Source organism: Pezoporus flaviventris, unplaced genomic scaffold (genome assembly GCF_033815535.1).
Source record: "Pezoporus flaviventris isolate CSIRO_AGI_PZ_B2104156 unplaced genomic scaffold, CSIRO_AGI_Pfla_v1 ptg000007l, whole genome shotgun sequence".
NCBI lineage: Eukaryota > Metazoa > Chordata > Aves > Psittaciformes > Psittacidae > Pezoporus > Pezoporus flaviventris.
In genome coordinates this window covers 11402488-11418189 of record NW_026892555.1, presented here as the reverse complement: position 1 = coordinate 11418189, position 15702 = coordinate 11402488, and the positions used below count along the sequence as shown (strand labels likewise).

The 15702-nt window shown below is 45.9% G+C and overlaps 1 protein-coding gene across 1 annotated transcript; it reads right to left on the bottom strand.

Moving 5' to 3' along the window:
* Positions 1–6504: 6504 nt before the first annotated feature.
* Positions 6505–14496, bottom strand: CUNH8orf76 (chromosome unknown C8orf76 homolog). The gene is made up of 6 exons (XM_061447784.1): positions 14243–14496; positions 14059–14157; positions 11522–11665; positions 10267–10766; positions 7885–8017; positions 6505–6788 (listed from the first exon to the last, which is right to left on the bottom strand). The coding sequence occupies exons 1-6, from the start codon at positions 14489–14491 to the stop codon at positions 6588–6590; spliced, it is 1326 nt and encodes a 441-aa protein (XP_061303768.1). The 5' UTR covers positions 14492–14496; the 3' UTR covers positions 6505–6587.
* Between the last annotated feature and the right edge of the window lie 1206 nt (positions 14497–15702).

Here is a 15702-nt window from a genome sequence, read left to right as displayed (position 1 = left end):
CCACTCTGTGCCTTCAGCTCACTTTGTTACCACCTCCAATCCCACCAGCTCAGAGCAGTTTTCCTTATTGCAGAGTAGCTATCTAGATCCAGACTGGAAAATGAAGCTGAGTGAAGAAGCAAAGTCCTACAAGTAACACACCAGGACTGAGTTCCACAATTCATTTAATAGCACATGGATATTAGAAATCCTCTCAATGGTCATTTGACTGAACATTAAATTAGAGATAATAGCACTTTATTTCAGAGATTTTTGAGGTTTCTAATGTTTAAAGAGAAGCTGGGTGCCTGTAATGCCCACTGAATACAGTTACAGAGGGAATTACAGAGGTGCAGCAGCTTGAATCAAACCACAGAAACTTTCTGTCAAATAATCCATGAAAACGAAGGAAGCGTCTGTAAGTGAAAGGCAAAAAATAGGAAAAAAATTCCTGAAACAAAGGATTTCCACCCAAATCTCGTAGTTAGATGCCTCACATCCATTGATCTGTCAGTAGATTATTTTTTACACCTACTTTATATCATTTTTCATCTGACTCCAACAGAAAACAGGAACCAAAACACATTTGCACATCTGGCCCATTTCCTTTCACTTCTCACCTGCTCAAGGAAGGCAGTTCCTGAGGCTGTGGGTGATGACTATTGTATGCAGCAGTGAGGTCTCAGGCGCGGACAGTTTCTCTTCCTTGGAAGAGCAATCATTTTGAAAGCATGACAGTAACATTTGCAGAACATCATAAGAGGAACAGGATGGGCACTTCCTGCTCTAGCTTTGGTGTGCATGGGTTTACTTCTGAGATCAAATATTGGAGTCCAGAGTAACAATAAACTACTGCATATAGTTGTAAATTCTGTACATAGTGACACTTTTTAGATTTCTTGGGAAGAAGGGGAAGTTGATTTTCATTCCTGTGACAGTTCTACTTCAGTATCTAAATATGGCAAGCATTCAAATAAAAGAGACTTTCATTAAAACCCCTTTGAGAATCATTTTGTTTCTTCATGTTCTCTTGACTCGTGTTCCTCACTCTCTTCTCTTCCAAAAGCAAAATGAGTTCCAGTCAGAGCCCAGGTGAAGAGGAAACACATTTTGTTTCTTCTGAAATCAACAGGAACAGAATTAAACAGATGGGTCCCCTCAGCCTAATTAAGATTCTTCTTTGAAACTTGGCTCAGTTCACTGATCCTCCTGTGGCCCAACTGGTGGTGGCATGGAGAGGGATATGGGGAGAAGTTTGCAGACCACTGCCACTGAAGCCTTAATTTCCGCAGCCTGTGAAGCATGGAATTCATGAAGGAGATCCAGGAGACTAGTTCGGTTGATACGCTGGAGGGAAGGAATGCCATCCAGAGGGACCTCGACACGCGTGTGAGGTGGGCTGTTGCCAACCTCATGGAGTTTAACCATGCCAAGTGCAAGGTCCTACACCTGGGTCAGAGCAATCCCAGGCACAGCTCCAGGTTGGGCAGAGAAGAGATTCAGAGCAGCCCTGTGGAGAAGGACTTGGGGGTGTTGGTGGATGAGAAAATGAACATGAGCCGGCTGCAGTGTGTGCTCACAGCCCAGAAAGCCAACCACATCCTGGGCTGCATCAAAAGGAGCGTGACCAGCAGGTCAAAGGAGGTGATCCTGCCCCTTTACTCTGCTCTTGTGAGACCTCACTTGGAGTATTGTGTGCAGTTCTGGTGTCCTCAGCATAAAAAGGACATGGAACTGTTGGAACAAGTCCAGAGAAGGGCCACGAGGATGATCAGGGGACTGGAGCACCTCCTGTATGAAGACAGGCTGAGGAAGTTGGGACTGTTCAGCCTGGAGAAGAGAAGGCTGTGTGGAGACCTCATAGCAGCCTTCCAGTATCTGAAGGGGGCCTATAGGGATGCTGGAGAGGGACTCTTCATTAGGGACTGTAGTGATAGGACAAAGGATAATGGGTTCAAACTTAAACAGGGGAAGTTTAGATTAGATATGAGGAAGAAGTTCTTTCCTGTTAGGGTGGTGAGGCACTGGAATGGGTTGCCCAGAGAAGTTGTGAATGCTCCATCCCTGGTGGTGTTTGAGGCCAGGTTGGACAGAGCCTTGGGTGACATGGTTTAGTGTGAGGTGTCCGTGCCCATGGCAGGGGGGTTGGAACTAGATGATCTTAAGGTCCTTTCCAACCCTAACTATTCTATGATTCTATGATTGTCATCATCTCTGTGGGGGAAGGTCATTTGCCTACAAGGCACATCGGAGAACACAGCTAATAAAAAGTAGGTAAGGGACAAGCTAACAAGCCACATGGTGAACGAAGAAGAGCTGACTTCAGCCTTGAATCAGGGATACAGCTTGTGCTAGTTCAGATGATGGCTGAACTTGAACATCACATGAATGGAGTTTCACTTTGGGTGGAAAACAGTGAGTTTACAATTTCAGCATGTTCTACCAAAACCCCTAGCAGGCCCCGCAAGCCCAAATGCCCGGTGATGAGGGAACCTGTGGTTACAGGAACAAACTGGCAGGAGGGTCAGTGCCCTGCACTGATACATGCTGATGATGCTGACATAGTGCATCGCTCTGCTGAGTGGGAAGGGCTCAAACAAACACCGCTGCCGCACAACGCACCCTCAGCAAGTTCGCGGTGACACCACCCTGAGTGGTGCCGTTGAGTCACTGGAGGGAAGGGACGGTGTCCAAGGGACCTGGACAGGCTGGAGGCCCAAGTGAGCACAGTGAAGCTCAACAAGGCCAAACACGAGGTCCTGCACCTGGGTGGAGCAATCCCCAGTATCAGTACAGGCTGGGGCATGAAGGGATTGGGAGTAACCCTGTGGAGAAGGACTTTGGGTCATTGATTGATGAGAAGCTCAGCATGACCCAGCAGTGAGCACTCAGCCCAGAAACCAACCATATCCTGGGCTGCATCAAAAGGAGCGTGACCAGCAGGTCGAAGGAGGTGATCCTGCCCCTCTACTCTGCTCTTGTGAGAGCCCACTTAGAGCACTGCATCCAGCACTTGGGACACAACCTACAAAAGATGCTAATTCCCCTCCAGAGTGCCCTGAGGCCTTACCCAGGCTTTGCAGGGGCCTGTGCAGAAGCCAGATTACCATCCTCAGCACCCCAGCACCATAGCTGCAGTTGGGAAGGGGGCTCTGCAGAGCCCCAGGTCCTGTCTCAGATTTGCTCACATTTTTGTTTTCTTCCATTGCGTGTGCAGGTGCTGTAAAGAAGGCAAAGTGGCACTAGCTCAACCCCTTGTTATGGCCAGCCATAAAGGTGGCTCTTGGCTGGGGGTACAAGCACGACCCTGTGCTGTAAGCCTTGATTCCTTATAAGCAAACTGAGGACTACCAACATACTTTTACAATGACATTGCCTGCTGCTAGGAAGTATGGATTGAAGATTTTTGTTTGCCTTTGTTTCCGCACACAGCCTTTGCTTTTTCTGTATTAAACTGACTTCATCTCAACCCACAAGTCCTTGTATTTTTTCCTTACTTTTACATTCCCTGTCATGTTGAGAAAGGGGATTGATTGATAGAGTACCTAAGTGGGCACCTGGCAGCCAGCCATGGTCAATTCACCACACAGTGATAGGACAAGAGGGAATGGCTTTAAACTGAAAGAGCAGAGATTAAGATTAGATGTTAGGAAGAAACTCTTTACTGTGATGGTGCTGAGGTGCTGGCACAGGGTGCCCAGAGAAGCTGTGGCTGCCCCATCCCTGGCAGTGTTCAAGGCCAGGCTGGATGGGGCTTGGAGTACCCTAGTCTAGTGAAAGCTGTCCCTGCCCGTGGCAGGGGGTTGGAACTGGGTGAGCTTTAAGGTCCCTTCCAACCCAAACCAGCCTGTGATTCTGTGATGGAGAAAACTGCATTAATGTCACTAGTTACAGCACTATCGTGTTCCTTCACCTCAAAGCCAGCAGCATTCAAAGACTCAAAAGCAAGACACACTATTAGATTGTATTTGTACACTGAAACCATTTCAGAAGCATCACAACCAGCATCAGAGGGTTGTTCCCAAAGCATCTGTAACATGAGCAAGTGTTAAACCAACAAAATCAAACCTCAGTAACTGTCAATGGATTCTCACTTGCAATCTGCAATACTCTAATTTCCTATTTAACTCAGCATGGAGCACTGGTTTGTGTACAAATACCAATAACCATGCAATCATAGATCGTTTGGGCTCATAAGAGCTGAAACATGAAGAAATCTATTGGCAGATGTAGAATTATGCAGAACACAGAAGTAACGATGAGGCATTCAAAATGCAAGACAGAAACACAAACCCCCTTGTAAGATATGATCAGAAACAGAAAACTGGCGCTGGAAGTGGCATGCCAAAGAAGGAAGGAGCAGGCCAAAAAAGGAGGAATTGAAGTAGCTGAGATGAGAGATAGCCAGGCACAAGTGGAACAAAGGAGTATTTCATAGCTCCAGTGCAATAAGCACTGGTTATCTGGGACAGTAACTATGTCACACGTTCAGAACAACGTTCATGTTGTTTGCTTTGCAGAAGTTTAACCCAACATTTTTGCTTTATTGTTATGTTTGAGAAAATACTGCCCGTTGGTAAGAGCTGCCGCTCGCCTTCCACTCCAGAGCCAGCGGGGAGTTAACTTGTTGTCTTCCCAGCCTGAGACACCACCTCAAGTCAAACACTGCACGCACACCAAAGAGACTCCAGACCTTTGTGTACTTTGGACACCTCGGTCACAAACTGACAGCATTTGGCAAGTATTTAATTTGCTGCTGTAATAGCTTCAACGCTATTTCCACCTCCTAAACAGTGAAGCAAACTCGTGGTGAGCTCCCGTTAAGTATCTATACAGACCTGGCTCCACAAAAGCTGTGTTCTGGTGTCCTAACAACTGAACCTACTTGAGAGCTGTGGTAAAACAAATTAGAGCCATCTTATGTGGCTACTTACAACCTTCAGATTAAGAAAAGGAGAAGTCCCTGCTCCGGTTTTTTGCTGACACATCCGACACTAAGCTTTTGCTGTGTCTTTGCTGCAAGACTGTCTACTGTTGACTCCAACATCATCATTAATTTACAGCACGTTATGGACAGTCTCTGCTGAAAACTTACAACACAAGTTAAGTCTTAAAAGCATCCCCAGCCCCTCAGGCGGGCTTCACTGCCATACAAATACAGCGCTCCACGCACACACACAAGAATTTCCACCTAGCAAAGCGCAAGCATGACTAAACCAAATATTCTGTAATATGCTCTGAGTGTGTTAATGCTTACCCAAGTGTACTGCAAAGTCATCATCTTTCGTAACAGGCTGACCAGGATGTGGTTTAATTGCATTAAGTCACCAAACTATCAAAGATAATTGGACATGGCTGAAGGCGATATTCCACTTTTCCAAGAGGTTTCACAGTCAACTTCTCAGAGGGCTGCACCATAGTGAGAGTTAGGAACTGGGTCCCCAACCAGTATCTTAAAGCTCTAAAATTCACCTAAAAGTAGTAGATACAGAGCATGTTCACATGTGGTGAATTACCACTCAATTGTGAGCTACGCAGAGTTTCAGCACTCTTTAGTACTTCAGAAAGAAAACATCAAGAAAAGTCACGGTAAATGATGTCTGAGAGATTCCTGGGTTTAAACAATATCGCTTAAAAAAACACATTTACAAAAAGCTATGAAGAACTGAAGTCTCAGTATATGAGAAGATGAGGGAAGACACATCTTGTTTGCCTCAAATGTCAATTATTTCAAGCACAAGAAACTACAGGATAATCTCTGACTTTTTTGTAGGAGCCCAAAGCATCACTGCCTTGGAAAGTCAAGCAAAGTGGTGTCACTGTCAACTGAAAGCATCACATAAGGAGCTGTATGGTACGGAAATGACACTGCCAGTTTTCACAGCGAAGATCTTCTTCCTCTCAGGGTTTTATAAAGGATATGATCTGATTAAACCCTCTTCAGTACATATGAGCAACCCTGACAGTTTCCTCCTCCCTCGTCTCAGCACACTGATGACACGACTGTAGCTGGTTTTAGACCTTCAAAAACCAATTAACTTTGAAGAAAGAAAATCTCCTTCCAGTTCCAAGTGATTTACCACTTTGAGGTTTTTTTTCCTGAACAAGATGGAATTGACAATTTCCCAGCACAAATATATTTCATATTTCTAGCTATCCACCTCTGAGCAGGAAATCCCTGTAATGTCAATTCATCAAGACTAAAAACATCATTAGAAAATGGCTGTTTTCATGGCTTTAAATGCAACAACATTGGATGTGATACCAAGAACCTTTCAAACTGGCCATCATGAAGGAAGTCTTCCCCTCCACCAGCACTGCAGGCCTCAAAGTCACAGGCATGTCGAGCACAACATGGTGAGGTTTATGGTGGAAAGCTACCTCTGAAAGCTGAACTGGAGGCTCACTTTTATACTGGATTCCTTATTAATTTGAATAGAAACAGTGAACAAAGAAAATGAGACGTTAAGAAGAGTCTGGATGAAGAGATTTATATATATGTTCTTACAAGACATACAACAAGAATTCTTAAAAAATGTAGTATGAACTTTATTGCATGTATCACTCCATCATCATTTGGAGAGATGAGAATAAATACAACAAAACCATTAAGTTATCAAAGGTGGGAGATGTGTATCTGAACAGAATTGTCTGTCAAAGTGACATAAGTCATCTTGGAGGCTACCAAACCAATTGATTTCAAATTCAGTGGCTGATGCAGTTACCAGTGATGACAGCAATGAAGGGCCTATGCATTTCACCTCGCCCTGAAACTCCTCTTTTTCTGGTGTAAGATCCCGTCCCATAACCTGCAAACAGAGTAAGAAAGAAGATGGGAAACAAGAAAATAAATGGAGGGAAAACAGCAAATATTACATGAATAATAAATCTTCACAAACAAGCCCTTGACACATGAACTACACACCATCCAGAAGTTTCCAAGCCACAATCAAGCGGTCTATCTGCCTGTTGCATTCTGCATTACACAGGGAGAGCAGAGAACCCAAGCTCCAGACCTGCACAACCCTCCCAGCCTCTGGCTACGCTCCTACAGCGGGATTTTTACTCTCTGAGTAGGAGTGGGAATCTCAACACCAACTGTGTGCTCACCTTGCAACAGCACCCACACCCTGATCTACTCCTGGGGGTGTCCGGCCAAGTGAAGCAAGAGGAGAAGTTTCTTTCCTCAACCCTTCCAAAACCTGATAGTCTGCATGCTGCTGCCCTCTCATGGATGAAAGCCCACAAGACTGCCTACCGACCCAGCAGCAGCTTGGCTTCCACTCACTCAACGCTGTAGTACTGACAGCAAAGTTAGAACCTCCACGGCCTCTTCTTGTTCCTTTAGATAAAAGTCAGAAACTCTATAAATGGCACTAAAAATTTTTAATCCCTATGAATAAAGTCACTCAATGTTAACTCTCCTCCTCTGTATTTCTTTCAAACTAGAACGCAGTACAGCAAGCAGAACACAGAAAACATGTAAAAGGATGTCTCTGGCTTTTTCTAGAAATGTTTAATGCTGGTGTGACCAACAAAGTAATCTCCACTTCCATTTCATACTTGTCATTCACTTTGTGGCATCTAAAATTCACAAGATAAAATCTGCATCCCAGGTAACACACAGTGATGATGTATCTCTAATAAAAAGTCCAATGAGAAACTTAAAACCCTGAACATTCCCAAAAGGAAAATCTCAGCGGAACAGGGACACACCTGCATGACACAAGCCAGTTCCAGATAACACACTACCAGGGCAACCCACCAGCTAACTGAATTTGCTTCCTGGCTTCATTCATTAGCTCAGGAGAGTGTCATAGCATCTTGTGCCTAAACTACTGGCTCAAGTACCTCAACCAGCCTAAGGATAGCTGAGAACTCACACGCAAGGAAACAGCCCCTTACCTTGATCATCAACAGCAAGGAATTTTCACTGAAACCAAGTTGTGCCACTCTGCCATCAATCTCTTTTTGACCTTTAATGTTCCTCTCTAGTGCAAAGGATGACTGTTGTGACTGGGCAAGCTGGAGTAAAAGCCTGGAATGCAAAAGGCAGTTAAAAAAAAGCACAACTGGCAGAAAAGTCAGTGAACCTAAACCCAACCAAAATATCACACTTTAAAGCAGCTCTTCTGGAATTTTGCTGACTGCAAAAACTGCAAAGAAATTCATACTTCCCTATCAATGACCATGGGTACGGAATATCCCTGCTATGACACAAGTAATAAAAAGCAACACGCTGAGTATCTCTGGTTGCTCTGCACAAACATTTTTCTCCCCATGTATTCACCACACATTTCAAAAGTGAAGCTCGGATCTGCTTGCATCAACTGCAGCACACCAGGAGTCCCACATCCTTATTCAGGCCTAATAAAGCCAGCAGTGTGTTTTTGCCTAGGGCAGTGATGGTCTTTGCAGCCTGGAAAGCTGCAAATGGGGGGGGGGGTTAGACAAATATCAAACACACAGGCCAACCCTGAAGGATCTTCTAAAACCTTTAACCACAGTTTTATATTCAGGGCAGTGCCCCAGAAGTCACCACCATGGTTGGTGAAGGTTTGACACTGTGCTCACAACGTGGCTTCTTGTCACAGGGGGACCCCATCACCAACTGAGAGAGCTGTGGCAGCTTCCAGAGTTCTCACACTAGGACTGTAAAACAAAAGGACCACTGGGACTGCACAGTACCGTTACTGAAACTATATTTAATTCAAGCTTTATGCATAAAGGACAACAACAAATTTTCTTATCACATTCGATGAAGTTAAATGAAGCAGGTGTTACGATCAAGGTGTGTGTTTTTAAAAAGACAAGATTTAAGACCTTAGATGAAAGTTTTCATCTGTGCATTATAAACATCAAAATGTGTTGGTCTGAGCCAACAAATCATTTGTAAATCCAGTACAGTTTGGACTGTGAAATTCGAAGTAAAAATGAAAGTATTTTATTTTGTGAAGGGGTTTTGTTTCAAAATTTGCATCACTATAAGGTACAAAAGGATGAAATCTCAATGAAAACTGAAGAAAACCACTTCTCCCTTTTTCGGCTGGCTAAACTAGAAGAGTCAATTATTCCTGATGCTTTAACACAGAACCTTCTTGCCTACAAAATGCAATCCTAGCATCCCTTCTCCAGCTGCAATTTACCCTGCACACGCATTTAAACAATGTCCACATCTCAAAATCCAACAGAGCTGAAAATATTAGACAGCCTACTGAATGCATAAGCCCTGGGTAGGGGAGGAGCTTTCCCTGGACAAGTGTATCTGCAAATATGAGCCATAATAACCCTTTGTGAAACCGTAGCCAAGCAAGGAAAAGCCACTGTTTATGACTGTCTCAATGCTGAACCATTCACACTAAAACAAGCAACACATGATTTTAATACGAATGTAGCTTTAATATTCAATATCAGCACTAAATCTATTAACTTCTCCCAAGTAGCAATTAAAGTCACTCTTAGTCTGAGTACAGTTAAAAGCTATTGTCTCTCTTTTTACGTTCCTTAAACCTTGCCCTATCAGGGCAGTTATAAAGTGTTCTCTGTAAGCATTTGTGGAAGTTCACAAAATAGCTTTAAATACGTTTGGTGACTAATACATTACTGAGAGGCAAGAGGGGAAAAGAAAATCCAAAACTAATTTAACAAAGCCAGTTCCTAATTATCTCTTTGAAAGATTCTGTTTTAGGGATTTCTGTTGTGTGCCAGAGACTTAGGAAGAGAGGGAAGAAAAAGAAAGAGCATTTTAATGCAGCCCTGTCAATCAGCTGTCACATAGTTCATTTCTCAACCTCATCCATTATGCAGATTGGGGTATTATAATAAAATACGGTTTTACTCAACCATGAGGCTTCAAGCAAGTAAGGCAGGTGGCACTTGCATGAGGAGGACTGGCCAGCCACCCCTCTGGGTCTCTTCTGCTGCTGTATCTTTAACACCAACCCGGGAAACAGCCATGCTCTAACAGGAGCAGCTGTTGAAAAACAGGCCTTTCTGTACAGAATTGCCTGAAAAGATTCATAGAGGAAGTTCATCAAAACCCACTTTACTTCTCAACAGTGCATGACACTGGTTTACCCTTTCCACTTAAGACTGCAGCTGTTCACAGCTACCATGCTAGTTGATTCTGCTGAAGCAATAGCAGTGTTTCCAAGTCAGCATCACCAATGCTGGAACAAACATTTAACCTGAAAATGTAAACTGAAAATACTACAGTTGCAAAAAATATGTTTTAAATTGTTCCCAACTGGGAGAAGTTAACATTATTCCAAGAATGCGTTTAGTTACCTTGCTCTAATAAACGAGGCACATGCCTTTATCCCAACTTTCTCTGGCATGTTCTGTCCCCAGGACTTGGAGGCTGCACATTTCCCTTGGTTCATCCTTTCCAGCTCTTCCAAAGGGTTGGGGAATTCAGCAGCTCGGCTGCCATTACAAGTCACTGCATTCTCCCTCTTTGTTTCTGTAGCCAGGCTGCACCAAGGGCCTTCTTTCTGGCCATCTGATCTGCAAGGCTGCAAATTAATCTCTGTTCCAGCTGATGTTTTGAAACTACTATCCCTTACACCACCATCTTCAGACTGATTTAGATTTGTTTCTGGAACGAACTGTAAATGGCTCATATAAGCGTCAGCAAGTAACTTCCAGTATTGAGGGTTGAAAGGATGTAAGCAGATGAGTTGCTGCAGACACGTGATCTTTTTGTCTACGTTCTCCAGGCCCTGGTAAATGGCAAGCTGCAGGTTGAGAACTGCTGTCAAGTGATCTGTGTTAGTAGCGCCTTTTTGCTAGAAACAAAAGCCAATAGATTAAAACCAGCAGAATAGAATCATCCTTCAGAGCCTAAGGAAATGTCTCCCTCAAGAATGACACACAAATACCACTAAAGGTAATTTTTAAATTGTACAAAATTGTGCTCTTAATTTCAATGATACATGATAGAGATCACGCACAATCAAACTGACAGCATCCCCTCTGACTGTCTTGTGCCCATCTGAAGGCCCAATGCTGTCACTTGTGTATTTGCCTTCAGTTTTATACAGCTGCCCTTCTTTGTAGTATAAACACCTTTTATATAAAATAAACAGCAGCAGCAAATTCTAGCAGACTTCGGAGCCTCTGGACGTTTTCGTTTGTGGTTAGATACTCCTCTTTGTGGAGGCTAGGCAGCGAGTACATGGAAATAAAAGGGAGTTTTGAACCGTCACTTTTATAGTGGAAAGATTTAAGCACCCATTTATCCCCTTTCTTATAATTCCTGTTACATTACATTAATTCTGCCTGGCAGAGCATGATGTTTAGTCCCTTCCAGGACTACCAGCCTCCCTGCACAGGGAGCTCATTGTGGTACAGGGTGTTCTGATTTCTAAAGAGTGATTATATCTGCAGTGACAGTTACCCTGTGTTTACCACATACTCTGAGCACTGAACATCATGAAGGATTATGCACATGAAGATTATTTTCCCAGAAAATGGTCCATATGAAAGAACTACCAGCAATATTTTCATGTTCAAAGCCTAAGAGACAGTTTGCATTATTTACCATTTCTTCTGCAATATCCAGAGCCTCCTTGTGCTTTCCTAAGTGAGACAAACAGCGAGCCTGGCCTTCCTGGACGTCCCGTCTCATGGCAGTATTACTGGGAGGTAAGAGCAGTAAGCATTTGGAATATTCACACAGGGCTTTCTAGAAGGGTCAACAAAAAGAAAAGCCAAACCAACAGGTGAGGGATTTTCATTTAAAAGCAAGTCTGACAGTATGTTTTGGTTATGAATCCACTCTGAAAGGAAATTCAGGAGCTAAAGTCCACATTTTCATTTCCCTGGTCTCAGCTACCATCTATGCCAGCAACACACGAGGGCCCTGGTACTACACAGCCAAGTCTAGACAGGGATAAGCAACCTCAATCCTCACTTGTGTTGGATTCACCACACATTTGCCCATCTTTCCCCCATCAGGTCTGATCCAGAACAGATCATCTACCAACCCAGCCAATATGTGACACAAGGCATCCTTCCCCTAGCTATCCACTTAATGATCAGAGCACTCAGCTGAAGTTCGGGGGACCTCTCAAGGGGAGGGTTTGAACCTGCAAGTACCCACATCACATAAGTAATCAGCAAGTCAGCGAACACCACAAGGAAGGTGAAACTCCATTGTTCATATAGGGTGGTTCTAATTTGCATGCAATAATTAAATATTAATTGGGCTAAGGAAAAAGACAAGAATGAGCAATACTTCTGTAGCTTAATGCTCAGGGCACTCACCAGGACTCCAATTAACATTTAAATACATTAAATTAAGTATTCAGTGAAGCCAAGACTGGAGTCTCTGTTCCTCCTGCATCATGTAAGTGCTCAGACCAGAAGACTAAAGAGCAGTGCTCATTCTCCCATCTCTCAAAATGAATATTTAATTGTTCCTCGCAATCCTGATTGGTTCTAACAGCAAAAGCTTCCAAGCAACATACCCCAAATACTTCCTAGCAAAATGGATGGAATACTTTTCTTCCCTGGTGTTAAGCTCATTCCTTCCCACGTTAAAGAGGGACACCCCACCCACCCCCCCCCCGTGCAGTGAGTACAGCAGCCACTGGTGAAAGCAGATCAGAGGAGGGCTGTAGGACACCCACGTTCACCTTCCTATGTGACAACGGGATATAACCTGGCAAGGATCAGGCATTATGAATCCCAAGGAGTCACCATCCCCAGAGGTATTTAAACATGATGTAGATGTAGTCCTTAAGTACATAGTTTAGTGGTGTCAGTGTTAGGTTTATGGTTAGACTTTATGACCTTAAAGGCTGTTTCCAACCTAAATGATCCCATGACTCTATGATTCTACAGTCATCTATATTCTAAAACTGGACACAGCTTCGATCAATGCTGTCCTTGGCATTTCCTATCGACTGGCCTTGGCTGATGTAAAAAAGCATTCACAGCGAGTGAGGAGATTACTACCCCCACTGACTTATCCCCAGCCCTCTTGCCAAGGTGGGTGCTCTCAAATCCGTAACTTTATGTGCAGACTAGTTCTGGTTCTGTCACAGTGATCCAGGTTAGCAACACGACCAAAGACTGCATCTGTTACATGGATCACTGTGACGGAAAAGGATTAGGAAGCAAGAGTCTGTTCCACTACCAGCTCTGCGGGGGTGTCATTCTCCCCCAAGAGGGCACCACTGCACACAGCAAGGAGCAATCTGCTCTTCCCAAGGGCAGCAACCATGCCCGACCACAGCCTGAGGCATCTTCCTTCTCAGCACACTTTCATGAATCCCTCCAGGCCCTCTCTGATGAGCCTGAAAAGCATCTGCTGGGTATAGACAAGGCAGCAGTAGTGCCGGAATAACACTAAAACGCAGAAGTTGGTGCCAACTGAGCTACACAAACATCCACAAATCCAGTGGGAAAGGTGAAAGGAGCGGAGCAAGAAGTCGGCCTGAGTCCTTTGAAATGCCTGTAATGCAAGCCACAGCCTGGAACTAGAAGCTCTTACAGCTGAAACAAGGGCAGAAGCAGCTGGTTTCAACAGGAACTGTAGTCAGGAGGGTGTGGATGACCTGGAGTCCAGCGCAGGAAGCAGGCAGTGAGGACAGGATCTAGCAGAGAGGTGCGGAAATGGTAAACATAAACGCACCTCCAAGGCACAACCAGCCATCCAGAGCACGGGAGGCAGCAGAGAGGTGGGACAATTAATGTCGGAGCGCATAAACCAGTGTCGGGAGCCTGACAATTACATTTTGCTTTCCCCTCATGGGGTGGGCAGAGAAAGGCAGCCAGTGACCTGCCGGCCTCCGTGGGACACGGCGTTATTCCCAGGAGCAGAGACCACATGTGTAACCAACTGGCTGACCATAATCTCCATGGCCACAGACACCGGTCCTGCTCACCTCTGAACCGCTCCGATGTGCAAGCCTGATGTGGATCGGCTCTGGGGGCCAGATCTGTGGCCGGTTTACGCTGACTCCTGGGCATGGCTGGCAGGCGGGTTCCACACCACACACACACTGACCCAGCTCACCAGTGACTGCCGCATCCGCTCAGCTTCCGAACACCGCAGCCCCAGCCCTGAAGTACCTCAAAGTCCCGCCGCCGGTAGGCCCAGTCCGCCCGGAACTTGATGCCCGTCAGCGCATCGGAGTCTTCCCCGTCCGCGCCCGCCTCCCGCTGGAACCACTGCGGGCACAGCACAACCGTGAGCGGGGCCCCGGCCGTGCCCAGCCCGCTCCCGCACGCTGCCCCCGAGCCCCCAGCTCCTCACGCGGGGCTCGCAGTGCTTCGCGCCGTAGGGCGCCCAGGTCCCGCCGCCCGGGCCCCGCTCGCGGCTCGGGGTGAAGAGGGAGTCCTCGAACTGCCAGCCCAGCGCCGGCTCCATGCCGCCGGCCGGGGAGTCCGCCGAGGGTGGCGCCGAGCCGCCACAGGAGCAACGAGTCGGGGCTAGAGCGGCCGCAGCGGCCATCTTAGGCAGAGCGCGGGGCCCGCCGGGAGCTGTAGTCCCGCCCGTCGCCATGAGGCCGTGGGTTCTTGCGCGCCCCACAGGCTAGGAGAGGAGGAAGCGTCCTTGGGTATGACTGGAGCCAGGGGTCAGCCCCGCGCAGCTTGTGGCTCCCCTTCTGGCCTTCACCCCCCTTGGATTTAGGAACTGGGTGCGCAGTGGGGCTACAGCACCTCCGTGGATCTGGTGTGTTCAGTCCCAAGCTGCTGTGATGGAAAATCTCGTAACAAACAGATGAACCGAAGTGTCCCATGCTTTGATAAATTAATTGCGTAATTGTAGAGTTATTCTGTGGTATCTTAGCCTGGTGGCTCTGTGGGTGGGAATGCGTTTTGGTAATGCTTCCATTTGATTTCAGTTCTGCCTCAGAGCAGAAGAGGAAGCTTGTGAAATCCCGGCCCTCCCCAAAGCACTGTGATATGGTAAATGGGGACATGATGAAGTGAAGGCTGATCACAGGGCTTCTTCAAGACGTGAGGATTCTCTGGCACATTGCACATCACATGCAATGAGCTCATTAGCAGTACCCAGATGAAGCCAGCCCAGCTCTATGTCCTGTGGTGCACAGACTGCTGTGTTCTACCTGCACTGCTGTTGCCTCACTCCACCTTGCCAGTCTGTCCATCCAATAAGGTTCTTTTTGTCCCATCTAATCACTATGGAGATTTGGAGAAGCTAAGCTGAAAGGTCATCCTTGTACTTCCTTAACCTGTGCAATGGACTAATGAACCTGCCTATACCAGAACAGCTTTTGAGGCCAAAGCACTGCTTGTTTGGGTAAGGTTTCCTTCTAGTAGACATGTAAAATACAGGTTCTAGGTTTGGGGGTTTTATTATTCTAAGTGGCTAATGTTTAGAATGGCCTTCCACACCAGCACAGCTATGACTGGATGCAGCATCAGCCGGCCTGAATCCCTGGGTCAAAACTCAATTTTGGCAGGTAGATTTGATCAGAAAAATGGAAGGAGACTGAGGTTTGTTTTGCTTTTAAACTTGCTGATGGACAAACAAGCCTGCCTGAACACAGGAAAGCACTTAACAAGTGACTCTGCAGATAATGGAGAGTGTGCTCGACACGCCTCAGTCCTTCTAAGTGTCAGGGTAGGTGAGAACAGAGCTGCTTGCATGTGCACACCAAACCTACGTGGCTTCCTGCTGCCAACAGACCAGTGATGAGCTGTTGCAGGACAGGCAGAGCACACAGGGCTCAGCCTGCAGAGGTTTGG

Bases quoted from the DNA above. Each gene is read 5' to 3' on its own strand.
- CUNH8orf76 (XM_061447784.1), bottom strand. From the start codon at position 14,491: ATGGCGACGGGCGGGACTACAGCTCCCGGCGGGCCCCGCGCTCTGCCT. The intron at 14,158-14,242 runs GTGAGGAGCTGG...CTGTGCCCGCAG, and splicing joins CGAAGCACTGCGAGCCCCGC to TGGTTCCAGCGGGAGGCGGG. The intron at 10,767-11,521 runs GTAAATAATGCA...TTTTGTTTCTAG, and splicing joins TGGATATTGCAGAAGAAATG to CAAAAAGGCGCTACTAACAC.